The following is a 25,506-nucleotide window of genomic DNA, read 5'->3' as shown; positions in this document are numbered from 1 at the left end:
AACCTTTGATGTCGTGCCCAATCAAGAACCTATCAATCTTTGCCTTAAATATCCCCGATGACCTGCTCCACAGCTGACTGTGGCAACAAATTCCACAAATTCACCACTCTCTGGCTCAAGAAATTTATCCGTATCTCTGTTTTAAATTAATACCCCTCTATTCTGAAGCGGTGCCCTCTTGTTTTAGACTCCCTCACCATGGGAAACATCCTTTCCACATCTACTCTGTCTAGGCCTTTCAACATACAAAAAATTTCAATGAGATCCCCGTCATCTTTCTAAATTTCAGTAGGTACAGACACAGAGCTATCAAATGTTCTTTGTATGATAACCCTTTTATTCCCGGATTCCTTGTGAACCTCCTTTGAACCCTCTCCTATGCCAGTACATCTTTTCTTAGATAAGGAGCCCAAAACTGTTCACGGTACTCAAGGTGAGGCCTCACCAGAGCCTTATAAAGCCTCAGCATCACATCCCTGCTCTTGTATTCAGGACCTCTTGAAATGGATGCTAACATTGTATTTGCATTCCTCAGCACTGACTTAACCTGCAAGTTAACCTTTAGGGTGTTTTGTACAAGGATTCCCAAGTCCATTTGCATCTCAGAATTTTGGATTTTCTCCCCATTTAGAAAATAGTCTACACATTTATTTCTACTACAAAAGTGCATGACCATGCATTTTCCAACATTGTATTTCATTTCCCACTTTCTTTCACATTCTCTTTTGCATTTTACCTGTTTCCTCATCACTACCTGCCCCTCCACCAATCTTTGTATCATCTGCCAACTTGGCAACAAAGCCATCTATTCCATCAACTAAATCATTGATATACAACATAAAAAGAAGTAGTCCCAACAACAACCCCTGTGGAACACCTCTAGTTATTGGTAGCCAACCAGAAAGGTATTCTTTATTTCTCACTTGCAGTCTCCTACCAACCAGCCAATGCTCTAACCATGCCAATAACTTTCCTGTAATACCATGGGCTCTTAACTTGGTAAGCAGCCTTATGTTGGCACCTTGTCAAAGGCCATCTGAAAATCCAAATATACAACATCCACTACATCCTCTTTAACTCTCCTACTTATAATCTCCTCAAAGGATTCCAACATATTTGTCAGGCAAGGTTTTCTATTAAGGAAACCATGCTGACTTTGTCCTATCTTTTCCTATGTCACCAAGTACTCTATAACCTCATCCAACATCCAATTGACTCCAATATCTTCCTAAGCACTGAGGTCAGGCTAACTGGTCTATAATTTCCTTCCTGTTGCCTTCCTCCTTTCTTAAAGAGTGGGGTGACATTTGCAATTTTCCAGTCCTCTGGGACCATGCTAGAGTCCAATGATTTTTGAAAGATCATTTCTAATGTCTTCATAATCTCTACTGCTACCACTTTCAGAACCCTAGGGTGCCATTCATCTGGCCTGGGTGACTTAAGTACCCTTAGGTCTTTCAGCTTTTTGAGCACATTCTCCCTTATAATAGTACTTGCACTCACTTCTCTTCAACCCCTTGAACATCTGGCACACTGCTAGTGAAGACTGATGCAACATACTCAATTAGTTCATCTGCCATCTCCTCATCCCCCGTTATTATTTCTCCGGCTTCATTTTCTAGTCCACTCTCCACTCTCTTCTCTCTTTAATTTTTTACATACTTGAGAAAGCTTTTACTATCCACTTTGATATTGTTTGCTAGCTTGCTTTCATATTTCATCTTTTCCCTTCTAATGATTTTTTTAGTTGCTTTCTGTAGGCTTTAAAAGCTTCCCAATCCACTTATTCCCACTAATTTTTACTTTGTTGTATACCCTCTCTTTTGCTTTTACATTGGCTTTGACTTGCTTGTCAGCCACGTTTGTACTATTTTGTCATTTGAGTATTCCTTTGTTTTTGGAATATATCTATCTTGCACCTTCCTCATTTTTCCCAGGGACTCACAACATTGATGCTCTGTTGTCATCCCCTGCCAGCATCTCTTTCTAATTTACTTTGGCCATCTCCCCTCTCATTACACTGTAATTTTCTTTACTCCACTGAAATACTACAACAGACTTTACTTTCTCCCTATCAAATTTCAAGCGGAACTCAGTCATAATGCGATCACTGCCTCCTGATGGTTCCTTTACCTTAAGCACCTTAATTGCCTCCGGCTCATTACGTGTTGGGCACGTGGCCAAGTGGTTAAGGTGTTCGTCTAACTACCTCAAAGTTGCTAGTTCGAGCCTCAGCTGTGGCAGTGTGTTTGTGCCCTTGAGCAAGGCACTTAATCACACATTGCTCTAGTCTGTGTGAGGAGTGGCGCCCCACACAGACTTCCAATCTACGCCTTGTAAGGCATGAAAATGCCCGACACAGGCCTCTCATGGTCTGAGTCGACGTTCCCTCCCCATTACAAAAAATCAAATTTATTAGAGCTGATCCCCTCACAGGCTCGGAGACAAACTGCTCTAAAAAGCTGTCTCGTAGGCATTCTACAAACTCACCCTCTTGAGATCTGTTACCAACCCTATTTTCCTAACTGATCTGCAGGTTGAAATCTCACATGACTATCATGACATTGCCCTTATGACACACTTTTCTATTTCCCATTGTAGTGTGTGGTCTACATCCCAGCTACTGTAGGGAGGCCTTGTATAACTGCCATCAGGGTCCTTTTACCCTTGCACTTTCTTAACTCAATCCACAAGGATTCAACATCTTCTGATCCTATGTCACATCTTTCTACTGATTTGGTGCCATTCTTTACCAGCAGAGCCATGCCACCCCCTCTGCCTACCTTCCTATCCCTCCAATACAACGTGTAACCTTGGACATTCAGCTCCCAACTACAATCATGTTTCAGCTGCGATTCAGTGATGGCCACAGACTGTCAGGTATGATGTTGTAAAAGTGCAACAAGTTCATCCACCTTATTTGTGATACTCTGTGCATTGAGATATACTTTGAGTGCTATATTTGCTACCGCTTTTGATTCTGCATCCCTAATGCACTGATATTCGCCCTGATAGCAGCAATTTTGTCCTATTATCTGCCTACCCTTCCTAACAGTCTGACTGCATGCTATCCTTGCTTTTTTAAAACTGTCCTATCCTGAGTCCCTTCTCTCCAGTTCCCACCACCCCCCCCAATTAGTTTAAACCCTCCCCTACAGCTCTAACTATCCTGCCAATGAGAATATTGGTCCCCCTCGTGTTCAGGTGCAACCGGCCCCTTTTCTACAGGTCATACCTCCCCCAGAAGAGATCCCAATGATCCAAGAGCTGAAGCCCTGCCCCCTGCACCAGCTTCTCAGCCACACATTTATCTGCCAAATCATCCTGTTTCTACCCTCGTTGGTGCACGGTGCAGGTAGAATTCCAGAAATGACTACCCGGAAGGACCTGCTTCTTAGCTTTCTGCCTAGCTCTCTAAATTTTGTCTTCAGGACCTCTTTGATTTTCCTTCCTATGTCATTGGCACCAATACGTACAAAGACATCTGGCTACTCTCCCTCCCCCTCTTAAATGGTGTGGATGTGATCCAAAGTGTCCCTGACCCTTTCACCTGGGAGGCAACGTACCATCCGGGTGGCCTGTTCATGTCCACAGAATCTCCTGTCTGTTCCTCTGACTATTGAGTCCCCTATCACTACTGCTCCTCTCTTCTCTCTCTTTCCCTTCTGCGCCACGGAGCCATGCTCAGGACCAGTAACCTGGTCTCCGTGGCATTCCCTTGGGAGGTTATCCCCAATAACAGTATCCAAAACAGTATACTCATTTTTTGAGGGGAATGGCCACAGGTGTGTTCTACGCTAATTGCCTATTCACATTTCCATTTCTCCTGGCAGTCCCCCAGCTACTCGCCTTCTGCCAACTTAGTGGTGACTACTTCCCTGTAACTCTGATCGATTACCTCCTCACTCTCCCGTACAAGCCAAAGGTCATCCAGCTGCTGCTCCAGATCCCTAACACAGTCTTCAAGGAGCTGCAGCTGGATGCACTTCATGCAGATGTAGTTCCTCTGAAGACTCTGGATCTCCCAGGACTCCAACATCCAGTGTGAAGAACACCCACAGCCATTTACTGCACTAGCTACAGGAGGTGAGGAAAAAGGGAAACCTTAACAGAAACTCACCCTGAGCCAACGCCTGTTTCAAGTCAAAGCATCCTTTGAGCTGGAGCCTGACATTCCTACTTTCACCACTGGTCTACTCCCAACAATGGTTGCCACACTTGTCCCTTCTGTACTTTAATTAATTCTCTGTGCTCTGCTTCAGCCGCTGATTGGGCCTCCGGAATGTCTGAACACCCACAAAGCTCTCCTGTTAAGCAAGCGTTGCTGACCTGCGAGAAACCTCAACACTGTGCTCTGCTCCCGTCGCTGAGTGGGCCGCCGGAAATCAATGCATAATCTGCGCAGGATTTGTTTTTTTAAATAAGCTGAAAAGTCTACTTATTTCAAGTGTTATGCAAGAAGAATAAAAGCACTTTGTACGTTTTAATGTAAAGGCAGTACACTTGTATGCTGATCGGTAGTGGAATCTTCTTTGAAGATTTGGCACTTTGTGTGATGATTAATTTTTGCTATATTTTAAATTAGTACTGCTTAGATTTAAAGTATGGGATTGTAGTGTAACGCACAGTTACTTACAAGGGTAAAGAGATCACAAACTAGAGAAACTCTGCAGATACTGGAAATCCAAGCAACATACACGAGATGCTGGAGGGACTCAGCAGGCCAGGCAGCTTCTATAGAAAAAAATACAGTCGACGTTTCGGACTCCAGGACTGGAGAGAAAAAGATGAGGAGTAGGTCTGAAAGGTGGGGGAGGGGAGAGAGAAACACAAGGTGATAGATGAGACCTGAAAGGAGAGAGACGAAGCAAAGTGCTGGGAAGTTGATTGGTGAAAGTAATACAGGGCTGGAGACGGTGGAGCCTGATAGGAGAGGACAGAAGGCCAGGGAAGAAAGAAAATGGGGAAGGAGCACCAGATGGGCAGGTAAGAAGATAAGGTGAGAGAGGGAAAAAGGGATGGGGAATGGTGAAGGGGGGGAGCATTACCAGGAGTTTGAGAAATCGATGTTCATGCCATCATATTGGAGGCTACTCAGATGGAATACAAGGTGTTGTTTCTCCAACCTGAGTGTGGCCTCATCACAAGAGTAGTGGAGGCCATGGATTGACATATCGGAATGGGAATTGGAGGTGGAATTAAAATGGGAGGCCATTGAGAGATCCCGCGTCTTCTACTGGACAGAACGTAGGTGCTCGACGAAGAGGTCTCCCAATCAACATTGGATCTCCCCAATATACAGGAGGCCACACTGGGAGCACCAGACACAGTAGATGTTCCCAACATGACTCACAGGTGAAGTGTTGCCTCAGCTGGAAGGACGTTTGGGGCCCTGAATGGTAGTGAGGAAGGAGGTGTAGGGGCAGGTGTAGCACTTATTCCACTTGCGAGGAAAAGTGCCAGGAGGGATATCAGTGGGGAAGAATAAATGGACAAGGGAGTCGCGTAGGGAGTGATTCCTGTGGAAAGCAGAAAGTGTGGGGGGGGGGAGGGTTGGAGGGAAAGATGTGTTTGGTGATGGGATCCCATTGGAGATGGTGGAAGTTCCAGAGGATTATGTGCTGGATGAGGAGGCTGGTGGGGTGGTAGGTAACGACAAGAGGAACCCTATTGCTGATAGGGTGGCGGGAGGATGGGGTAAGAGCAGATGTACATGAAATGGATGAGATGTGGTTGAGGGCAGCATTGATGGTGGAGGAAAGAAAGCCCCTTTCATTGAAAAATGAGGACATCTCCTTCGTTCTGGAATGAAAAGCCTCATCCTGAGAGCAGATGCAGCAGAGATGGAGGAATTGAGAGAACGGAATGGTGTTTTTTTTAACAGGTAACGGGGTGGTATAGTCCAGGTAGCTGTGAGAGTCCGTGGGTTTATAATAGACATTAGTAGATAAGCTGTCTCCAGAGACAGACAGTGAAATTGAGAAAGGGAGGATGTGCCAGAAATGGACCAGGTAAATTTGAGGGCAGGGTAGAAGTTGGAAGCGAAGTTGATGAAGTTGACGAGTTCTGCATGGATGCAGGAAGCAGCTTCAATGCAGTTGTTGATATGGCGTCGGAAAAGTGGGGGACGGACACCATTGTAGGCTTGGAGCATAGTCTGTTCCATGTAGCTGACAAAAAGGCAGGGATAGCTGGGACCCATGTGAGTGCCCATGGCGACACCTTTTGTTTGAAGGAAGTGGGAGGAGCCAAGGGAGAAATTATTAAGAGTGAGGACAAGTTCCACTAGATGGTGGAGTGTAGTGGTGGAGGGGAACTTGCTGGAAGAAATGGAGAGCCTTGAGGCCTTCCTGTTGGGGGAGGGGGGTGTATAGGGACTGGACATCCACAGTGAAAATAAGATGATGGGCGCCAGGGAATTTGAAATTATTGAAAAGATCAAAAGTGTGTGACGTGTCACGGATGTAGGTAGGAAGGGTCTGAACTAGGGGGATGTCAAGGTATGCAGATATGAGTTCAGTGGGTCAAGAACAACAGGTCTACCTGGATGAGCGGGTTTGTGGATCTTGGGTAGGAGGTAGAAACGGGAAATATGGGGTGCAGGAACTATGAGGTTGGTGTCGGTGGATAGGAGATCCCCAGAGCTAATAAGGTCGATGATGGTGTGGGAGACAATGGCCTGGTGCTCCTTGATGGGGGCCTGTTCGAGGGGTAAGTAAGAGGAGGTGTCTGAGAGTTGTCACTGGTCCTCAGCGAAGTAGAGGTCAGTCTGCCAGACTACTACAGCTCCCCATTCTCTGTGGGTTTGATGGTGAGGTTAGGATTAGTGCGGAGGGAGTGGAGAGCAGTGTTCGGAAGGTGTGATGTTGGAATTGGAGAGAGGAGTGTTGAAGTCGGGATGGTTGATGTCCCATTGGTAGTTGGCAATGAGAAGGTCCAGAGTAGCAGAAGACCAGGGCAGGGTGTCCAGGAAGAGGAGGCGGGCTGAAGATGGGAGAAGTGGTCATCGGTACAGGGTGGAGAGCCCTTGCCAAAGAATTTGGCGTGGAGATGGAGGTGGTGGAAGAAGAGCTCAGCATCATGGCGGGTGCAGAGCTCGCTGAGGTGTGGGCGCAGGGGGACAAAGGTGAACGTTCTGCCTCAGAGAGAAGGTCAGAGGGAATGGTGAATTCCCGGCATGGATGATAACTGGGATCGGAGTGGGGGAAGGGGGTTGGTAGTGTCTGAGGAGAGGGGAAATTTGGAGTGGTTCAGGGGATGGTGCGGTGAGAGGAAGATGGAGTCTCCGAGCACCCTACAGCTGGCGCTGGGACCTGAGACAGACAAGGTTGCAGAGTGGTGGTGGGGGAAGGGGAGACGGGTTCCAGCAGCAGTGTAAGAAGACCCAGCCTGGGGCTCAAGGCCGGAGTTGGAGGTTGCAGATAACAGTTTAGCATTTTCAGCAGATGAAGGAATGAAAAGCAACAAATAATCTGCTGGTGGAACTCAGTGAGTCAGGCAGCAGGCGTTGGGGGAAAGGATTGTTGACTTCTCAAGTTGAAACTCTGCATCAGGACCCTCTCTTCCTGATCCCCTTCTGCAGATTCCACTCCTCTCCAGCTCTTTGACTGCATAGTTTGGCAACTTATTTAAAGGTTGATGCATAGAACAGTAGTATGTGCTGAACAGAAATGTTTTACCAGAGAAATTCTCATGCAGTGACATATGCATACAACCGATCATCCGGCCCCCTCCCATCCCCATTCACCATGGCATTATGATCGGACAAAGTCAGCATTGATTTGTGAAAGGAAAATCATGTCTGACGAATCTCATAGAATTTTTTGAGGATGTAACTAGTAGAGTGGATAGGGGAGAACCAGTGGATGTGGTATATTTGGATCTTCAAAAGGCTTTTGACAAGGTCCCACACAGGAGATTAGTGTGCAAACTTAAAGCACACGGTATTGGGGGTAAGGTATTGGTGTGGGTGGAGAATTGGTTAGCAGACAGGAAGCAAAGAGTGGGAATAAACGGGACCTTTTCAGAATGGCAGGCGGTGACTAGTGGGGTACCGCAAGGCTCAGTGCTGGAACCCCAGTTGTTTACAATATATATTAATGACTTGGATGAGGGAATTAAATGCAGCATCTCCAAGTTTGCAGATGACACGAAGCTGGGTGGCAGTGTTAGCAGTGAGGAGGATGCTAAGAGGATGCAGGGTGACTTGGATAGGTTGGGTGAGTGGGCAAATTCATGGCAGATGCAAATTAATGTGGATAAATGTGAAGTTATCCACTTAGGTGGCAAAAATAGGAAAACAGATTATTATCTGAATGGTGGCCGATTAGGAAAAGGGGAGGTGCAACGAGACCTGGGTGTCATTATACACCAGTCATTGAAAGTGGGCATGCAGGTACAGCAGGCGGTGAAAAAGGCGAATGGTATGCTGGCATTTATAGCGAGAGGATTTGAGTACAGGAGCAGGGAGATACTATTGCAGTTGTACAAGGCCTTGGTGAGACCACACCAGGAGTATTGTGTGCAGTTTTGGTCCCCTAATCTGAGGAAAGACATCTTTGCCATAGAGGGAGTACAAAGAAGGTTCACCAGATTGATTCCTGGGATGGCAGGACTTTCATATGAAGAAAGACTAGATGAACTGGGCTTGTACTCGTTGGAATTTAGAAGATTGAGGGGGGATCTGATTGAAACGTATAAGATCCTAAAGGGATTGGACAGGCTAGATGCAGGAAGATTGTTCCCGATGTTGGGGAAGTCCAGAACGAGGGGCCACAGTTTGAGGATAGAGGGGAAGCCTTTTAGGATCGAGATTAGGAAAAACTTCTTCACACAGAGAGTGGTGAATCTGTGGAATTCTCTGCCACAGGAAACTGTTGAGGCCAGTTCATTGGCTATATTTAAGAGGGATCTAGATATGGCCCTTGTGGCTACGGGGGTCAGGGGGTATGGAGGGAAGGCTGGGGCGGGGTTCTGAGTTGGATGATCAGCCATGATCATAATAAATGGCGGTGCAGGCTCGAAGGGCCGAATGGCCTACTCCTGCACCTATTTTCTATGTTTCTATGTTTCTATTACAAGATGGTTAAACATGCTTAAATCGTATAGAAAGAGTTAAAGTGGAAATTGAACATAATCTGAGAGCTTCTTGGGACTCATCACTTAGCTTGGCAAAAGCTCGAAGGGAAGACAGTAAAAGCAGTGTGTTTGCAGACCAGCAGGGCGTTTCCCAAAACAGAGCCGTGACAGGAGACACAAACGGAAGAATTGCAACTTGAAGAGAGCTGGTCCTGCTAACAAGGGTACATTGACTGAAACTTTGAAAGAAGACTGAGAATGGAAGCTTACAGAAACAAATGCAGAACGGTAAACCCAAAGAATAAATTCACTGAAGCAGAACAGAAGAACCAGGATATGTAGGCTGGATAACCGCAAATCTAGGCATAAGGAGCATTCTTCACAAAGAAATTCTCATGAAAAACAGAACTAAACATTCAGCACCCTCCGAACGATGAGAATGTAGGAAAAATGGCAAACATGCTTTGCACAAGAAAACTGTCCCAAATCTGTTTCAATCATGCTCGTTGAGTGATAAAATGCTGGACTAACTTGCATGCTCATTAAAAATGGAGAGCTGGGATATTTCTTTTACTTAGAGTTACAGTGCAGGGCGGGCCCTTCCATTTAATGAGCCGCACTGCCCCACGCTTGTCCCAATCACAGGACAATTTACAATGACCTATTAACTGGTACGCCTTTGGACTGAGGGAGAAGAGCGGAGCATCCTCAGGAAAATCACGTGGTCACGGGGAGAACAGATGAAATCCTTGCATTTGGGACCGGAATTGAACTCTGAATTCTGGAGCTGCAATAGCACTGTGCTAACCGCTGAGGGGGTCTCACACAAGTTGCTAAAGTAATGGGTTCAGTCATGGATAGGTATTAAGGCAAGACCTGGTGTTGAGCCAAGTAAGTGAAAACACTGAAATATTCCTGATTTTGATGGTGAAGCTATAACAGATATGTAATTAACAGGTTTGCTAGAAGACCAACCAATTCTAAGTTTCAAGCTACTCAATCAGTAAAAGTAAAAAAGGCATTCCTTCTCCTGTTGCAGGCACACGGCAGCTCAGTGAGTAACACCTGATCAGCTGGGATGGGAGGTCAGTCAGACAAAGTACGCAACATGACGATAAAACAAAGCGGCAAAGCAAAAGGAGGAAAATATTGAAGTGGTGTAGTGTCCTTGCAAAAACGTGGCTCAAAGAGGTGAGTGAAAACCATAGTGTTGAGCTGGATGTGTAAAGGAATGCAAAACGCCCAGGAATCACATCAGGTTTATTACCTCTGACTAGTACCACTGAAATTTGTCGTTTTGAGGCACATGTCATGGAACAAGAGAGCCGGTACTCCTCTTCCTCCAAAATGTTTTACTTATGGGAGAGGGAAACCTTAACTAAGAACTCTTTTGGTAACACTGCAGTCTTGTCACAACATTACCACCTGCCTCCCCTCGAATGGGAGGTTGGTTGTAATCAAATGAGACTGAAATAAACAGTGTGCGTCATTGTCACCCATCATTATCAATTTACTCTGTAGCTATCAGATATCCAGTAATCCTAAATTCGCCGTGGTTACTTAAATCATCTCAATGTGTGGAGACAGGCAATGAAGTGTTCCCAGGTGACAATCAGAGAACAAAGCCCAGAACAGGCCTTTCAGCCCACAATGTCTCTGCCAACCTACTCCAAGATCAATCTAACACTTCCCTCCAATATAACCCTCCATTTTTTTTTCATCTATGGGCCTATCTAAGTTTCTCTTAAGTCTCTCAAATATATCCCCTCTACCATCACCCCAGCAGTGTTGCACTGATAACAGCACCAGATATTTCTTGGAAAGGATGCCACCAACTCCTGATCTTTTCAGCTGATGCAGATGTTCAAGGCCAACAGCCACCAGGCTCCTGTTTGCAGTCCCCCCCCCCCCAAAAGTTCAAAGTTCAAAGTAAATTTATTGTCAAAGTACATGTATGTCATCATATACAACCTTGAGATTCATTTTCTTGTGGGCATTCAAAGTAAATCCAAGAAACACAATAGAATCAATGAAAGGCCACACTAAACAAGATGGACAAACAAGAAGTGTGCAAAAGACAACAAACCGTGCAAACACAAAAAGGAGGAACCAGAAAAAGAAATAATAAAAATAATAAATAAGCAATAAATATCAAGAACATGAGATGAAGAGTGCCTGAGTTCATACACTGTGGGAACGGTACAGTGACAGAGCAAGTGAAGTTTGGTGAAGTTATCCCCTTTAGTTTAAGAGCATGATGCTTGAAGGGAATAACTGTTCCTGAACCTGGTGGTGTGGGTCCTGAGGCTCCTTTATCTTCTTCCTGATGGCAGCAGTGAGAAGAGGGCATGGCTTGGATGGTGAGGCTACTTGATGACCGATGCTGCTTTTCTGCAACATTGTTCCGTGTAGATGTGCTCAGTGGTGGGTAGGGCTTTACCAGTGGTGGACTAGGCTATATCCATTCATTTTGTAGGCTATTCTGTTCAAGGGCATTGGTGTTTCCATTCCAAGCCATAGTAAACCCAGTGATACTCTCCTCAGCACACCTATAGAAATTTGTCAAAGTTTTAGATGAAATGCCAAATCTTTGCAAATTACTAAGAAAATAGAGTCACTGCCTTGCTTTCTTTGTAATGGCACTCATATGCTGGACCCAGGATCTATCTTCTGAAATGTTAGCACCGAGGAATTCAAAGCTGCTGACCCTCTCCACCTCTGATCCCTGAAGAGGATGGCCTCATGGACCTCTGCTTTCCTCCTCCTGAAGGCAATAATCAGCTCCTTTGTCTTTTTGACATTGTATCAGAGGGATCTGTTATGGTACCACTCAGCCAGATTTTCAACCTCCCTCCCATGGTGATTCGTCACCACTTTTGATCTGGCCAACAACAGTGGTGTCATCAGCAAACTTAAAATATGGCATTGGAGCTGTACTTAGCCTCACAGTAACACAAGTAGAGCACACAGCCTTCCGGTGCACCTGTGCTCATAGAGATTGTGGAGGAGATATTGCCAATCCAAACTGACTAGGGTCTGCAAGTGAGGAAATTGAGGATCCAGTTGCAGAAGGATTTATTGAGGCCAAGGTCTCGAAGCTTACTGACATGTTCACCACATGCCTCTAAGGCACTGGTATAATTGAAGCCTTCAGACTGCTGAAGTGAGAAGTTAAAGATATCGATGAACACTCCAACCAGTTGGTCAGCACAGGTCACCTCGTATGAGCTGAATGCTCCCATGTTGGCCTTAGAGACGGAAATCACAGAGTTATTCGGGACCGTGGAAGTTTGTGCAGTTACCTCAATGTTTTGATGGTCAAAGCGAGCATAAAAGGCATTGAGCTTATATGGGAGCAAAACTTTGTTGTCACCTATTTTTCTATGCAGGAGGTGATGGCATTCAAGCACAGCCACAGCTGTGAAGCATCCTTCAGTGATTCAAGTTTGGTCCGCAATTGCAACTTCGCATCTGAGATGGCTTTCCGAGATCATTTCTGGAGCTCTTGTATTTTATTTGGTTACCAGACCTGAATGTCACTGACCTTGCCCTCATCAGATTGTGAATCTCATGGTTCATCCATGGATTCGGGTTGGGGAAGACTCTGAGTGATTTTGAGGGGACACACTCATCTATAACTATTTTTATGAAGTCCAGGACAACTGTAGTGTGTTCATTCAGATCCTTTGATGAGTACTTGAACATCCTCCGACTCACAGCAATCCCACAGCTGCTTGTCTGCGCAACATGGCCACCTCTTTGTTGTCCTTACTTCTGGAGCTTTGATCTTTAGCCTCTGCCTGTATGCAGGCAGGTGGAGGGCAGCCAACAAACCAGATTTCCTGATATTCAGTCTAGGTATGCAGCAGTAGGCATTCCTAATCATAGTATAGCAGTGGTCGAGTGTGTTGGGTCCCCTGGTGCTGCAGGTGATTTGTTGATGATAATTGGGCAGAGATTTCTTCAATCAAGCCTGATTGAAGTCCCCAATAATGATATGAATGGTGTCGTGGTAGGCTGTTTCTTGTTTGTGATGCTGGCACTCAATACTTCGAGTGCCTCCTTAACATCAGCCTTTGGCCTTATGTAAACTGTGGTCAGGATCAAGGAGGAGAACTCTCTTCATAAGTAGAATGGTTGAACTTAATTATTAGATGTTCTAGGTCGGGGGAACACAGTGCGATAAGACTGCTGCATCCAAGGACCACAAAGAATTTATTATGAAACACAGAACACCACGCCCCCCCACCTTTTGCCTTTCTGAATCAGCAGTCCGGTCTACCCTGTGTATCGAAAAGCCCTTGGGTCTGAGTACCAAATCTGGCATGTCCAGAGTGAGCCACATCCTGCTGAAACACAGAACGTAGCAATTCCTCATTTCCCTCTGATACAGCAATCTTGACCTTAGGTCCTCAGAATTGTTCTCCAGCAAGTGTACATTTGCTAACAAGACACTGGGTAGAGGAAGTTTCATATCTCATCATTTTAGTCTGGCTTGGAGTTCTCCCCCCTCCCTCTTTCAGCTATGGCGATACATCTTTGTTCGTTTAAAGATGCCGTAACTGCATGATTGAGAGCCTTTCAGAAGATCCTGTGATTGTTACTTCATTAAGACAGTTCAAAAGTACATTACGTAAAGTGAAATTACAGGCTGCAGATTGCAATGAGAATAGTTCAGAAGACATATTTAGCACTTTTGTAAGCTGCCCGCAATGCATTTCCTTGTGTTATCATCAGGATTTTCGCCAAGGATCTACCAAAGATATTAGTCAAGTAGGATCAGGAGGTGATGTCCTGGTCTCTTGGGCCTGCTTAGCCATAATGAATAAGAACATGGTTATTCTGGTTGTAACCTCATCCGCTCCTTCCTACATATCTTTTATCCCCGTTTATCAAAAAACTACCTGTCCTAAAAAAAATCAAAGACGTCTTTCCTCAAAGGAAACAGAGATCCAAATATTCATCACTTTCAGAGAGAAAAAAAAATCCACATTCCTTAAGTGAGTGAATTGTTCTTCGGTAACAGTGACCCACTGTTCTAAACACCTCCAAATGATCCTCCACATATCCATTTTAACAGGATCCTGTGCATTTCAATCAACTTCTCTCTCATTCTTCAAAACTCTAGAAAATACAAACCTATCCCATACACCCATTCCACATAAAACAACCCTCTCATTCCAGATATCACTAAATGCATTTATATCTTTCCTTAATTAAAGCCAGTACTGTACACAGTAGTCCACATGTAGTCTCACTGTTGGGAGCACGGTTTGGACTGCATATTGCACATCATGTGAAGGAAAGCCCTATCATTTCCACCCAACACCTCTCCACCTAAACCACAACCAATTCAGAGGAACACATTTATAAACATTGTAGCATAACAAACAGGGCTATAAAGGGGGAAACTGTTCCCAGGAAGTTCAATGACTGGTATATACAATATCAATAATAATCCATGATCATTGTAATAGTGCACAACCCTTAGGGATATTTTAAAACAAAATAAACTTCATTCATAATAAAAAATCATTTGCAAGAATAAACTATTCAATGCTTTTTCATTCTTAAATTTATAGACAACACATTAAGTGGTGTTCTATTACATGTCTATAAAATCAATAGCACTATTGCCACTGGTGTGGGCCCCAGCGTGGTACACTACTGCAATAATTGAGGGACTTCCTCACCCAAACTGGCCCCTTCTTGTCCTGTAGCAGAAGAAACCTTTACTGTGGTCCTTCCCCACTGAGCCCTTGCAGTGGCTGTGCCAAACTTCAATGTGTGCCTCAACACGTATTCTTGAAACCTTTAGGGATTTTATATCAGCACTTAATAGTTTACTTAATGATATCATTGACATCAGATGGCTACACATTTTTTACAATGTACCATCTATTCTCCCTGTCAGATCAAGGAGACTCTATAGATAGAAGTGTGATGACCACATAGAGGTGCCATATGCAAAGAAATAAGTTATTTCTCAGTGAAGCACAAGTGAGCCAGGTGCCATGTAAGCACAGTCCAGTAAGAAGAAAACAGAAGCATCATATGCTGGAGAAATAAGCAAAGTTAATCAAATATGGGAGTAGGAGGGAAATGAGGAATTGCTGTAGTCTGTGTTTCATGGAAACATGGCTCACTCTGGACACACCAGATTCAGCAATCAGACTTCTACCATCCTCCAGACATATATATTTTTGATAATACTCCTTCTAAGTTTTTTAGTCCTATCTTCTTCATTCAGGAGAAATAAGCTTCACCATGTCCACCCTTTCAATTCCACTTAATATCTTCAACTTTGATCTTTATTTGTGTAAGAACAGCAATGGTGTACACTTTACATGTTGTCTTAGTCTTGGAAAGTTTGCTGATAAACATCTTACTCTTGTGTTCTGCTGGATCGTACATAATGATATAGAGTATTAGCTTCATTTTTAAAATTTCATGGAAGTAAAAGAACTTTCACCATTTGCACCCGGTGCCTCTCCAGAAAATACAGCTGCAGGTTGTATAATCTCTCCTCATAATTTAACCCTCAAAGTTCAGATATCATTCTTATAAATCTATGCGGCGTTTCTTGCAAAACTAAAGGATCCTCCCTAAAAAGGGAAATCCAGAATGGCATGCATTGCTACATTGGTATTTAATATTACAGAGATTTACAACTATGTATCAGGAAGAACGTGCACCGTTACTTATTACTGTAAATAATTTAAAAACAAATCAAATTTAGTGAACTCTGACCTTTTCTGTAGGTCCTTGCATTTGTTTCTGCAGCGATCAATAAGTTACCAAGACCAACCCTACCATTACTGTCATTCCAACAGTCTTTTATGTTGTACCTGCTCCTGACTGAAACTCACAGGGTAGCCTGTCCCCAATAATCCGCATCAGGTAACATAGTTGTAGCTTTGCTAACATTCTGTCAATTGTTACAGCTAATTCAGGCATCTGAAACGCTCATTCAGCATTTCAAATATTAGCCTTAAGAATTCGAGTTCAGCCACGTACATTGCAGCATGCTGTGAATAACGGGGATAAACAGTTCACGTTTTCTAGCATATTCTGCATAATGGCTTAGCCAGAAAGCCTATCAATTCTTGATGTTCATTCCTGCCTGTGGCCATCGAACTTGCAGTTCCTCCCGTGGAGGGTCAGACACCCTGAGCCAATAGGCTGGTCCTGGACTTACTTTCCATCTGGTATAGTTTGCATTTTGTTGTTTGACTGTTTGTGGTTTTTGTATTGCTATATTTATGCTCTATTATTGGTTGGTGCGGCTGTAACAAAACCCAATTTCCCTCGGGATCAATAAAGTATACCTATCTATCTATCTATGTACAGTACTGGGCTAAAGTCTTAGACACCCTGTGTTTTTTATATGGTTTCAGCTGGTATGGCCTCCACAGAGCCCTGATCATCAAAGCTGTCTTGGATTACCCGGAAAGACAGAAGCAAGCAAGACAGCCAAAGTCTTGAGCAAGTTCTCCAAGATGCTTGGAACAACCTACCAGCGAATTTTCATATAAAACTGCATGACAGTGTACCTAAGAGAATTGATGCAGCTTTAAAGGCAAAGGTGGTCACACCAGATATTAACTTGATTTAGTTTTTTTTTTACTGTTTACTGCTCTTTATAGTAAATCTTCTGTTATTTAGAAACTTATCATTTCATTATTTTTGAATCTTTGCTTTACAGACTTTTTATACGTGCCTAAGACTTTTGCACAGTACTGTAAGTCAGTTGTTCCACCAATATTTATATATATACATATACATATACACACACGCATACACACAGATACACATACATATAGATAGATAGAAGATATTATGCAGTAACAGGTTAGCCTTGGAGATCCTCGTCTCTCACAAAAGTCATATCCACCACACCAATCTGCTTTGATCCATCATTCAAAGAGGGTTGGTTTGGGATGTTCATAATGCATTTGTGTCTTCTGCTGTCCTGGGTCAGACAGTGCCCTGTATTCAAAGATGGTTACAAACAGGTACTGCACCCATATTATGGGAATACACTCTAAGCTAAAATAAAGGGTTTGTTTAAATAGTTATTCCATTTTGCTGTACCTTCATGACTGCAAAGCTCATTAAGCAACCCGACTACAACCTTTCCTGAGTTATTCTCTCCTCAATATTGCGAAAATAGAATACCAGACCTGTGGAAGTATTGCACAAGGATTAGGGATAGTTTCTGAAGCTACTTTCCTGTTACTTAAGAAAGTTAAAGCCAGGCGATTTAATCTCTCCTGAATACAATTTTTTCCACCAGAATCCGAAACGTGCTTTCATTAATTTTCTAAAATATTAAATTTAATATACACACACCTCAGCCACAAGCTAATGAACAAACATTGCACAATGTATCATTTTTATATTAGATCCTACATATTTATAGACTTCAACACAATTATTACCCTCAGGGGATTGGAGTTGGCAGGAAGGCCCCCAAAGGCTGTAGAAACGTTAATGAATTTTCCTATTAATGTGCAGAGCTGGCTTCTTGGCAAGTACTGGTATCTCCATCACTATTTAAACATGCTCTACTATTAATTTGTTTAACCCTATGAATGCTATTGGTTAATCAAAACTTCAACACTGTAAGGATCAGAAGCTGACACATTTTCAATTAATAGTTTATGGTGTTAATTCCAGAATATTAAGTTGCCTGAAGAACGCTCACTGCATTTTCTTGAAGTAGGGGAACATTATACAGTCAAGCCAGACTTTGTGGTGATTAATGGGTAGCATTTTCTATAGTCAAAAATCTAATATAAAGCAGATGGGTTTCTGAAAAATGATTTGAATTTACAGTGAGTACCAGATGTTACATTCTTTTAACTAATTGGGTTTCCGCGTGCACTGCTGGCAATGAGGACTTCTGATCAAAAAAAAACTTTACCTCTGATTGCAGAGCTGACAGGCAAAGCAGTCCAGGTGATAAACATTGTCCTTGGCTCTCATGACCATCTCAAAGGCAGGAATCAGCTTGCTGCATGCGGCACAATTCCCCGTCACACCAAACAACCTGCAAAACGAGGAAGACCAACAAACTCAGCACTAGTTGCGGGCAGTTCTGGATCCATTTATTTACTTACTTATTGACAGAGATGCAGCGCAAAGTAATAGCCCTTCTTACCCTTTGAGCCATGGTACCCAACAAACCCCGATTTAACCCAGCCTAATCACATGACTATTTACAACGACCAATCTATGGACTGTGGGGAAAACTGGAGCACCTGGGGAAAACTCACGTGGTCACTCGGGGAACGTATAAACTCCTTACAGACGGCAGTGAGAATTGAACCTGGGTCACTGGTACTGTAAAGCGTTGTGTTAACCACTACATTACCATGCCACCTCAGGTAGCCCTCACTGGCTCAGCATTTATTTACCTTCCCACATCTCTGCTGGGATAGCTTTTATGCTCCCACTCAACTTTAGCCTAAGGCCTTGAGAACCCTAATTCAAGCTTTCAGTTCATGCATGGTTGACGACAGATGCGAGGGATCTCAAGTTGTGCAGAAGAGGCCCAAGGGTTCATCGTCAGAGCGGTGAAACACCAGGAGACATTTCTACATCACAGATAGAACCAATGTTAAAAGCAGCAAATGATTCCATTAACTGGAGAGTTCAGAAGGATGAGGGAGCAGCTCTCATTGAAACTTACTGAATATGGAGAGGCCTGGATAGAGTGGGCATGGGACAGATATCCCTATCTGTGGGAGAGTCTGGGATCTGGGGGCATCCCTTCAGGAGTGAGATGAGGAGGAGTTTCTTCAGCCAGAATGGGGTGAGTCTGTGGAATTTGTTGCCACAGCGGGCTGTGGGAGTCAAGTCACTGGGTGCATTCAAGGCTGTGATTGGTAGTTTCTTTATTAATAAGGGGATTATTAGTTACAGGGAGAATGGTTTGAGAAGAAAATAATTAGCTGTCTTCGAGTAATCAGCTGCAGACAATGTGATGGGCTAAATAGCCTAATTCTTCTCCTATGATCTTATGGTAATCATAGATCACCTTTAGCAGAAATCACTTGCATGAGGACCAGCAGGTAGATGGAGATTTTTAAAAAATATAAACATACGAGAATGATAATTAGTAATATTCTTGGTAAAAAGTACCGGAATTGGACAGCATTTATATCTTTTTGAAGGTGATAAATATTTCAAGAAATAATTTGCAGGGCACTTAGGAAAGAGCAACAGGGTGCAAATAATTAGGTAGCTCTTCCACAAAATAAATGCACTGGGCCAAGTGTCCCCTTTTCAGAGCAGAATGATAATGTAACGGATTTCACAGCAACACAGAACACATTGTTAAAAATCAATTCAAAGTTCACAGAGTTAACTCATCTCGAAAGAGGGGCAAATCTGAGCAGGGAAAGGTGTAATAGGATATCTATACAAAACAGCATCAATCACAGACCTTAAATATCTGAATGCGAAGGACAATCGTCAGAGAGTTAACGGTGCTTCCGACATTGTACGAGGCCCCCTACTCTCCCTTTGCAAGACCGTATGAATAGTCCTTACTTTCCACATGCCAAACAGGAAACTGTTGTATAACACCAACACCTCAAGAGTACAGTGCACTTGGGAAACAAACTTATCTTTATTTGAAACACCGAGGCTTACCAATTCAAAGATGTACATGCTTTTCTTGGTGATTTTCTGCTTTAAACATTGTATTTTTCCTGGGGTCAGGCAGTGAGTATTAACTCTGCAAAATGACACACTGAATTCAGACACCTGGAACAAGACATCAAGAGTCCTGACATAGGGTCTGAACTTGAAATGTGGACCCACACCCTTTGCCTCACAGACGTTGTTCTGACCCACTGAACTCTCCCAGTGATCTGTGCCAGCATCTAGCACTGACTAACCATCTGCAACCTGCAATAGAACAATATCTGCAGATCACCTCAAAGCACCGAGAAGCACCACCTAAACACAACTAAGAGGAAGATGACTTAGCCAGTTTGGAAGATGAACGCTCTTTAAAATGTACATTTTGGAACACTACTGTTGTATATTGAATGCATAATAAAGCCAGAATGCTAGAAATGCTCAGTAGTTTCAAACACAAAGAGCTAATGTTTCAAGTCAATAAGCAACCTAAAATATTAACTCTGCTTCTCCCTCCTCAGATGCTGCCTAACCTGCTGAGCATTTCCACCATTTTGGTTCTAATTCTAATTTAACAAATCTGCAGGCTTTTTGTTTTCTAAATCAGATGTTCATCTCCAATCAAGCCACTCTTTATACCCGCTGCTCCTGTTCCATGTTGTAGAATCATAATCAATGTCCATGCTGACCATCAAATACTCTTCTACATTATTACCAATTAGGTCCTTTCTTGATCCCCAGCAACTCCACCCACCTCATCACTTCATTTATCTGACCCATCACCTACACCTGGGGCAATTTACAGAAGCCAAATAACCTACCAAGCAGCATTGCCTTTGACATTTGGGGAGGAAACATGGCTGACTGGTTGAGCTAGAGTTTTTCTCTTTGGAGCCAAGAAGGATGGGAGGCGAGTTGATACAAGATGATAAGAAGCATAGATCAAGTGGACAGAGACTTCTTTCCATGGGGAAAAAGTTGAATATGGGGGGAGGGCATAATTGAAAGTAAATGGAGGAAAGTAGAGGGGAGATGTCAGAAGTATTTTTTTTACAGAGAGACTGGTGTGTGTGTTTAACACACTGCAAGGAGTGGTAGTAGAGGCAGATGCATTAGGGACATTTAAGAAACTCTCAGACAGACACATGGATGTCAGAAAAAAATGGAGGGCTCTGTTGGAGGGAAAGGTTAGATTGATCTTACAGTAGGTTAAAAGGATGGCACAACATTGTGGGTCGAAGGGCATGTACTGTGCTGTAATGTTATATGTTCTGTGTTTTATGTTCTAAACTGGAGCACACGTGGGAAACCCATGTCGGCATGAAAAAAAAAGATACAACGTGACACAGACAGGACCCAAGGTCAGGATGAAAGCCATCTGTGTCTCTGGAGCTGCTGAGACAGAAGTGCCAATTACTGCACCACCGTGCTGCCTGCTATGTTATTTGACTCTTCTTTCGTAATAGTCAGCTAGGTGTAACTACACCAGCTGAAGATGGTTTCCTTTAAAGGAAGAGATCGTGACCATCATCAATATAACACTGCCTTCCAGTGGTGGAGACCAGAAAATCACTGGGAACCACTCAACGTAACACCTTTTGAGCAGGAAGTTAGATTCAGATGTGCATTGTCTGAATGACTACAGGCACCTAGTCGAAAGAGTTAAGAAGGGAACTTGGACTGAAGTCGGGTCATAGTTAAAATTCCTGTTTAGCCATTAAACACAAAAACAGCTGTGATCTTTGTAAAGAGATTCACAGTTTTATTTTAAGAGTCAATATCCAAAATTCTGAAGGTAGCATTAATATTCACCTAATTTGGAAATGTATCCAAAGATATCAACATCCGTGCACATCAGACATATTCCACATTTTTTTCCAGCAATCATCTCCAAAACTCCCCCCTCAACTATTACCACAGGAGAGATTATTGCTTATTTGCTTTAAGTTGTGGATAAACTTTAATTCTACCAGTGACAGGGCTGGTGGAATTGTTAACATTCTGCGGCACTATCCTGGGGTTAATCAGAACTTCTGGTGCAGTCTGGTATTTCTTGCTCTCCGAGTGGGGGTGTTTCTCTGGCATGCTCTGGTTTCCTCCCACATTCCAGAGATGGGCATCAGGTAGGTTTTACTTGCCACTGGTGCATAGGAGAATGGTAGAATCGTTTGGTAAGAGATGGGAATGTGTAGCAAGTTAAAAGGAATACTGTAGGTGACTATAAATGGAAACTTGATGGTCAGCATGGACGCGATGGGCCAAAGGGCCTATTTCTATGTTATAATGACTATGACAATCCTGCTTGGCCACAAATTATTTAGCATTCTCAAGCCCTCAGGTTCACCTGACCAGTGAAACTTAATGGCCCTCAGGTCCAAATTCAAACCAATTCCTTTCACCACTCTTTACCCTACTTTTCTAAGCCCATCACTTCCATTAAATTTTGCACTATAAACATTGTAGGAAATGTCTTAACAGTGAATTTAATTTATACTATTGACAGGCATCCCCCACAGGAGAAACAGCCATCTGATAACAGAATATTAAACAATGGAGTTTTGGATAATAAAAATAATGAACAGAAAACTACAGTTGCAATTTTCATTTCTTGTTAAGTACCTCTGTGGCTTAGCTCCAAACTAAGAACATAGGTGGAATATTTAACCTATGATTGCACAATGAGGGATATGAAAGCAATTTTTTGAAATGCAGATTAATTTTTGTAATGTAATTGCACATTAACTTTTCTCATTGAATTTCCTGAACCTGAGTTAGTATAAACTCAGTTTTATAATTTCATCTAGGACTCATAAAGCTTTCGTTAGACAACAAGACTAATGTGGACAAAGATTCAAGGTAAATAATATTTCTGTTAAAAGCAAAATTGTGTACACAGTTGAAGCTATGTCAAATAATTTCATTGTAATCAATAAGCAACTCGGAGTTTGTAACTTAAGAGTAGAAGGATTACAGGAATTGGTTGTTAAAACTAATTCTTATAATCCTACATAGTATTAATAAGAAATAACTTGAAATTGGTTGATGGTCTAATTGGTATAGTATGTTAAAATTTACTGAATAATCTTTGAAAACTGTTCGAAAAGCTCCTTTGCTTTTTTTTTGAACTCCCGATGTTACAAACAAGCAGTGCCCTTTATTCCCAATCATTTTCAATGCAATATTGCATTTTGCCTCCAACGAGTTACCATGGGAATGGAGCTAATCTACAAGTCAAATGGGAAACTGCTCAACTTCTCTCAGCTTCGCTTGAGAACCAAGTTCACTTGACCCAATGCTTTGACAAAGCATGTGTAAGCGGTTGTTCAAAAACCAAGTCTCACCTTATATTCCATCTGGATCAACCTGACAGTATGAACATGAATTCTCAAACTTCCAGTAATTCCTCCTCTGATCTTCCCTCTTTTATCCCTCCTCATTCTGGCTCCCTGCTTATCCCTTCACTTCCCCTCATCTGCCCATCACAACCCTCTGGTGTCCCCCTCCTTCCCTTTCTCCCACGATCCACAGTCTTCCCATATCAGATTCCTTTTCTTCACCCCTTTACCTTTTTCACCCATCAGCTCCCAGCTTCTCACTTCATTTCCCCTCCTCACTCAGTTACAGTACCTCCCCGCTTACCTGGTTTCACTTATGAACTGTCTTGATCTCCTTCCCCTCTCCCACCACCTTATTCTGTCTTCTTTCCCCGACCCTTCCAGTCCTGTTGAAGTGTCTTGGCCCAAAACTAGGTTGGCTGGTGGCGCAGTGAGATCAGCGCTGGGCTTGAGAACGGAGGTTCCCAGTTCGATCCAGTGACAAACCGCTCCCGAGCTCCATCCGTGCTGGGTGATGTCGAGCTCGCAACTTGACCTCTTAAAAAAAACACTGCCAGTTCCAGTTTAAATTCCCAAGTGGAATATTGTGGAGGATCAAATACCCAAGCCCCCAAACATTGACTATTTATCCATCTCTGTAGAAGTTGCCTAACCTGCTGAGTTCCTTCAGCATTTTGTTTGCATTGCTCCAACCCATTGTCAAATTGTTTAATGAAGCCCACAAAAAATATCTGGAAACTAAAACATTTATAAAAGGAAGGTTCTCTGCAACCTGCACTACTATATGACACTACCCTTGGCAAGATCCTGGAAGAGGTACAGCTCTGTCTATAACTCAGGTGCCACTCCTTAAAAGAGGCAGGCATTCAGGGAATTCATCTCATCTTTTAATGTGTCAAAATGCCCTTTGGATAGCTGAGCGAAAGTGTGCTTGAAGATTAAGATAACAAACCCAACATAAAGTTCAAGGATCTGTTGAGCTGCTATGATCCCCACCTTCCTGTAAACATCAAGGACATAAATGATCAAGAGTAGCTATGAAAATACTGGAGAGATACTACTAATTCTTTATACAGGCTCTCCACCTGGATTACTGGCAATTTCTTTCCCTCACAGATGCTATTACAATTCTGAGCTCTTCAGTCGTTTGTCTTTTGCTCCATCTTTAGTGGTAGGATGAGCAAACCAGCACCAATGAGCTCTCTCCAGGCCAACATCTCTGACCCTGAGGCTCTAATTACTCTCAGTGACCCATAATGTCCACATGCCTGAAAAGATTCTTGAACCTTCCTGCCCTCCAAAATAAAAGGCACTCTTCTCAAAGTTGTCATATCAAGAGGTTTTCAGAAGGACAGCTAAAGTACTTCACGGACGTTCGTAACACCTTATTCTAAATATGTAGCATTCTCAGCAAACAACAGGAATCCCTGGGCTGTGACCATCCCTGGGCTGTGACCAAACAAATAGAAGATGAACATTCAGGTTGGCAATGGGAATCCACAGCCCCTTCACGGGAGCATACAGAACCCAGCAGAGAAGGCACACCCCAGCAAACATCTCCTTCCCCACTGCCACCAAATCCTGAATTAACCTCCAGCATCACAGAATCCACAGTCAAAACAAATCCCCTTTGTACAGGTTGCTTTACAAGGAAGGGTTGGGCACATTAATTGGAACTGGAATTGGTTTATTATTGTCATATGCACTGAGGTATAGTGAAACTCTTGTTTTGCGTCCTTTCATACAGATTTGATCATTACCCAGTGCACTGAGGTAGTACACAGTGAAGCAATAACAGAATGCAGAATAAAGTGGAACAGCTATAGAGAAACTGCAGTGCTCTATACTGCAGTTAACTTCAGGTAAACAGTAAGATCCAAGTCTGTAATGGGATAGAGTGCGAGCTTAAGAGTCCACTGGGGCAGGGGTTCTCAGCGTGGCGTCCATGGACCTCTCGCTTAATGGTATAAAAAAGGTTTTGTACTCGCGAAACATTCAATAGTCTTCTAACAGCTGTGCAGGTGGTATGTGCTTTCAGGCTTTTCTATTCTATGCCCAATGAGAACGGGGGTAAGGGAGAATGTCCAAGATGCGTGAAGCCTTTGACTATACTGCTGTTCTACCGAGTCAGTAAGAAGTACAGACAAAGTGTTGGCAGGTGGCCAAGTGGTTAAGGCGTTGGACTAGTGATCTGAAGGTCGCGAGTTCAAGCCTCAGCTGAGGCAGCATGTTGTGTCCTTGAGCAAGGCACTTAATCACACATTGCTCCTGCAGGTTTATAGCCCAGCGGCGGTGGTTGGTGCAGTATGGACAAGACAAGACAAGGCCACGGAGGGAAGGCTGGTTTCTGTGATGTGCTGGGCTCTGTCCACAGCTCTCTGCGGTGTTGGGTTTCAGGAGAGTGTGATGGGACCTGATTAAAACACATTACAGGTCTTGACAG

The 25,506-nt window shown here is 43.3% G+C and overlaps 1 protein-coding gene across 10 annotated transcripts in view; it reads right to left on the bottom strand.

Annotated features, from left to right (window-relative positions):
- lmo3 (LIM domain only 3) overlaps positions 1–25,506 on the bottom strand; it is a 90,929-nt gene that overhangs the window by 4,563 nt on the left and 60,860 nt on the right. For all 10 annotated transcript variants that reach the window (XM_063072443.1, XM_063072438.1, XM_063072435.1 and 7 more), the window contains exon 3: positions 18,005–18,130. In XM_063072443.1, coding sequence (XP_062928513.1) covers positions 18,005–18,130 — 126 coding nt within the window. The remainder of the gene's footprint in view (positions 1–18,004; positions 18,131–25,506) is intronic.

Source organism: Mobula hypostoma, chromosome 20, assembly GCF_963921235.1.
Source record: "Mobula hypostoma chromosome 20, sMobHyp1.1, whole genome shotgun sequence".
Classification (NCBI taxonomy): Eukaryota; Metazoa; Chordata; class Chondrichthyes; order Myliobatiformes; family Myliobatidae; genus Mobula; species Mobula hypostoma.
This window is presented reverse-complemented; position numbering and strand designations above follow the sequence as displayed.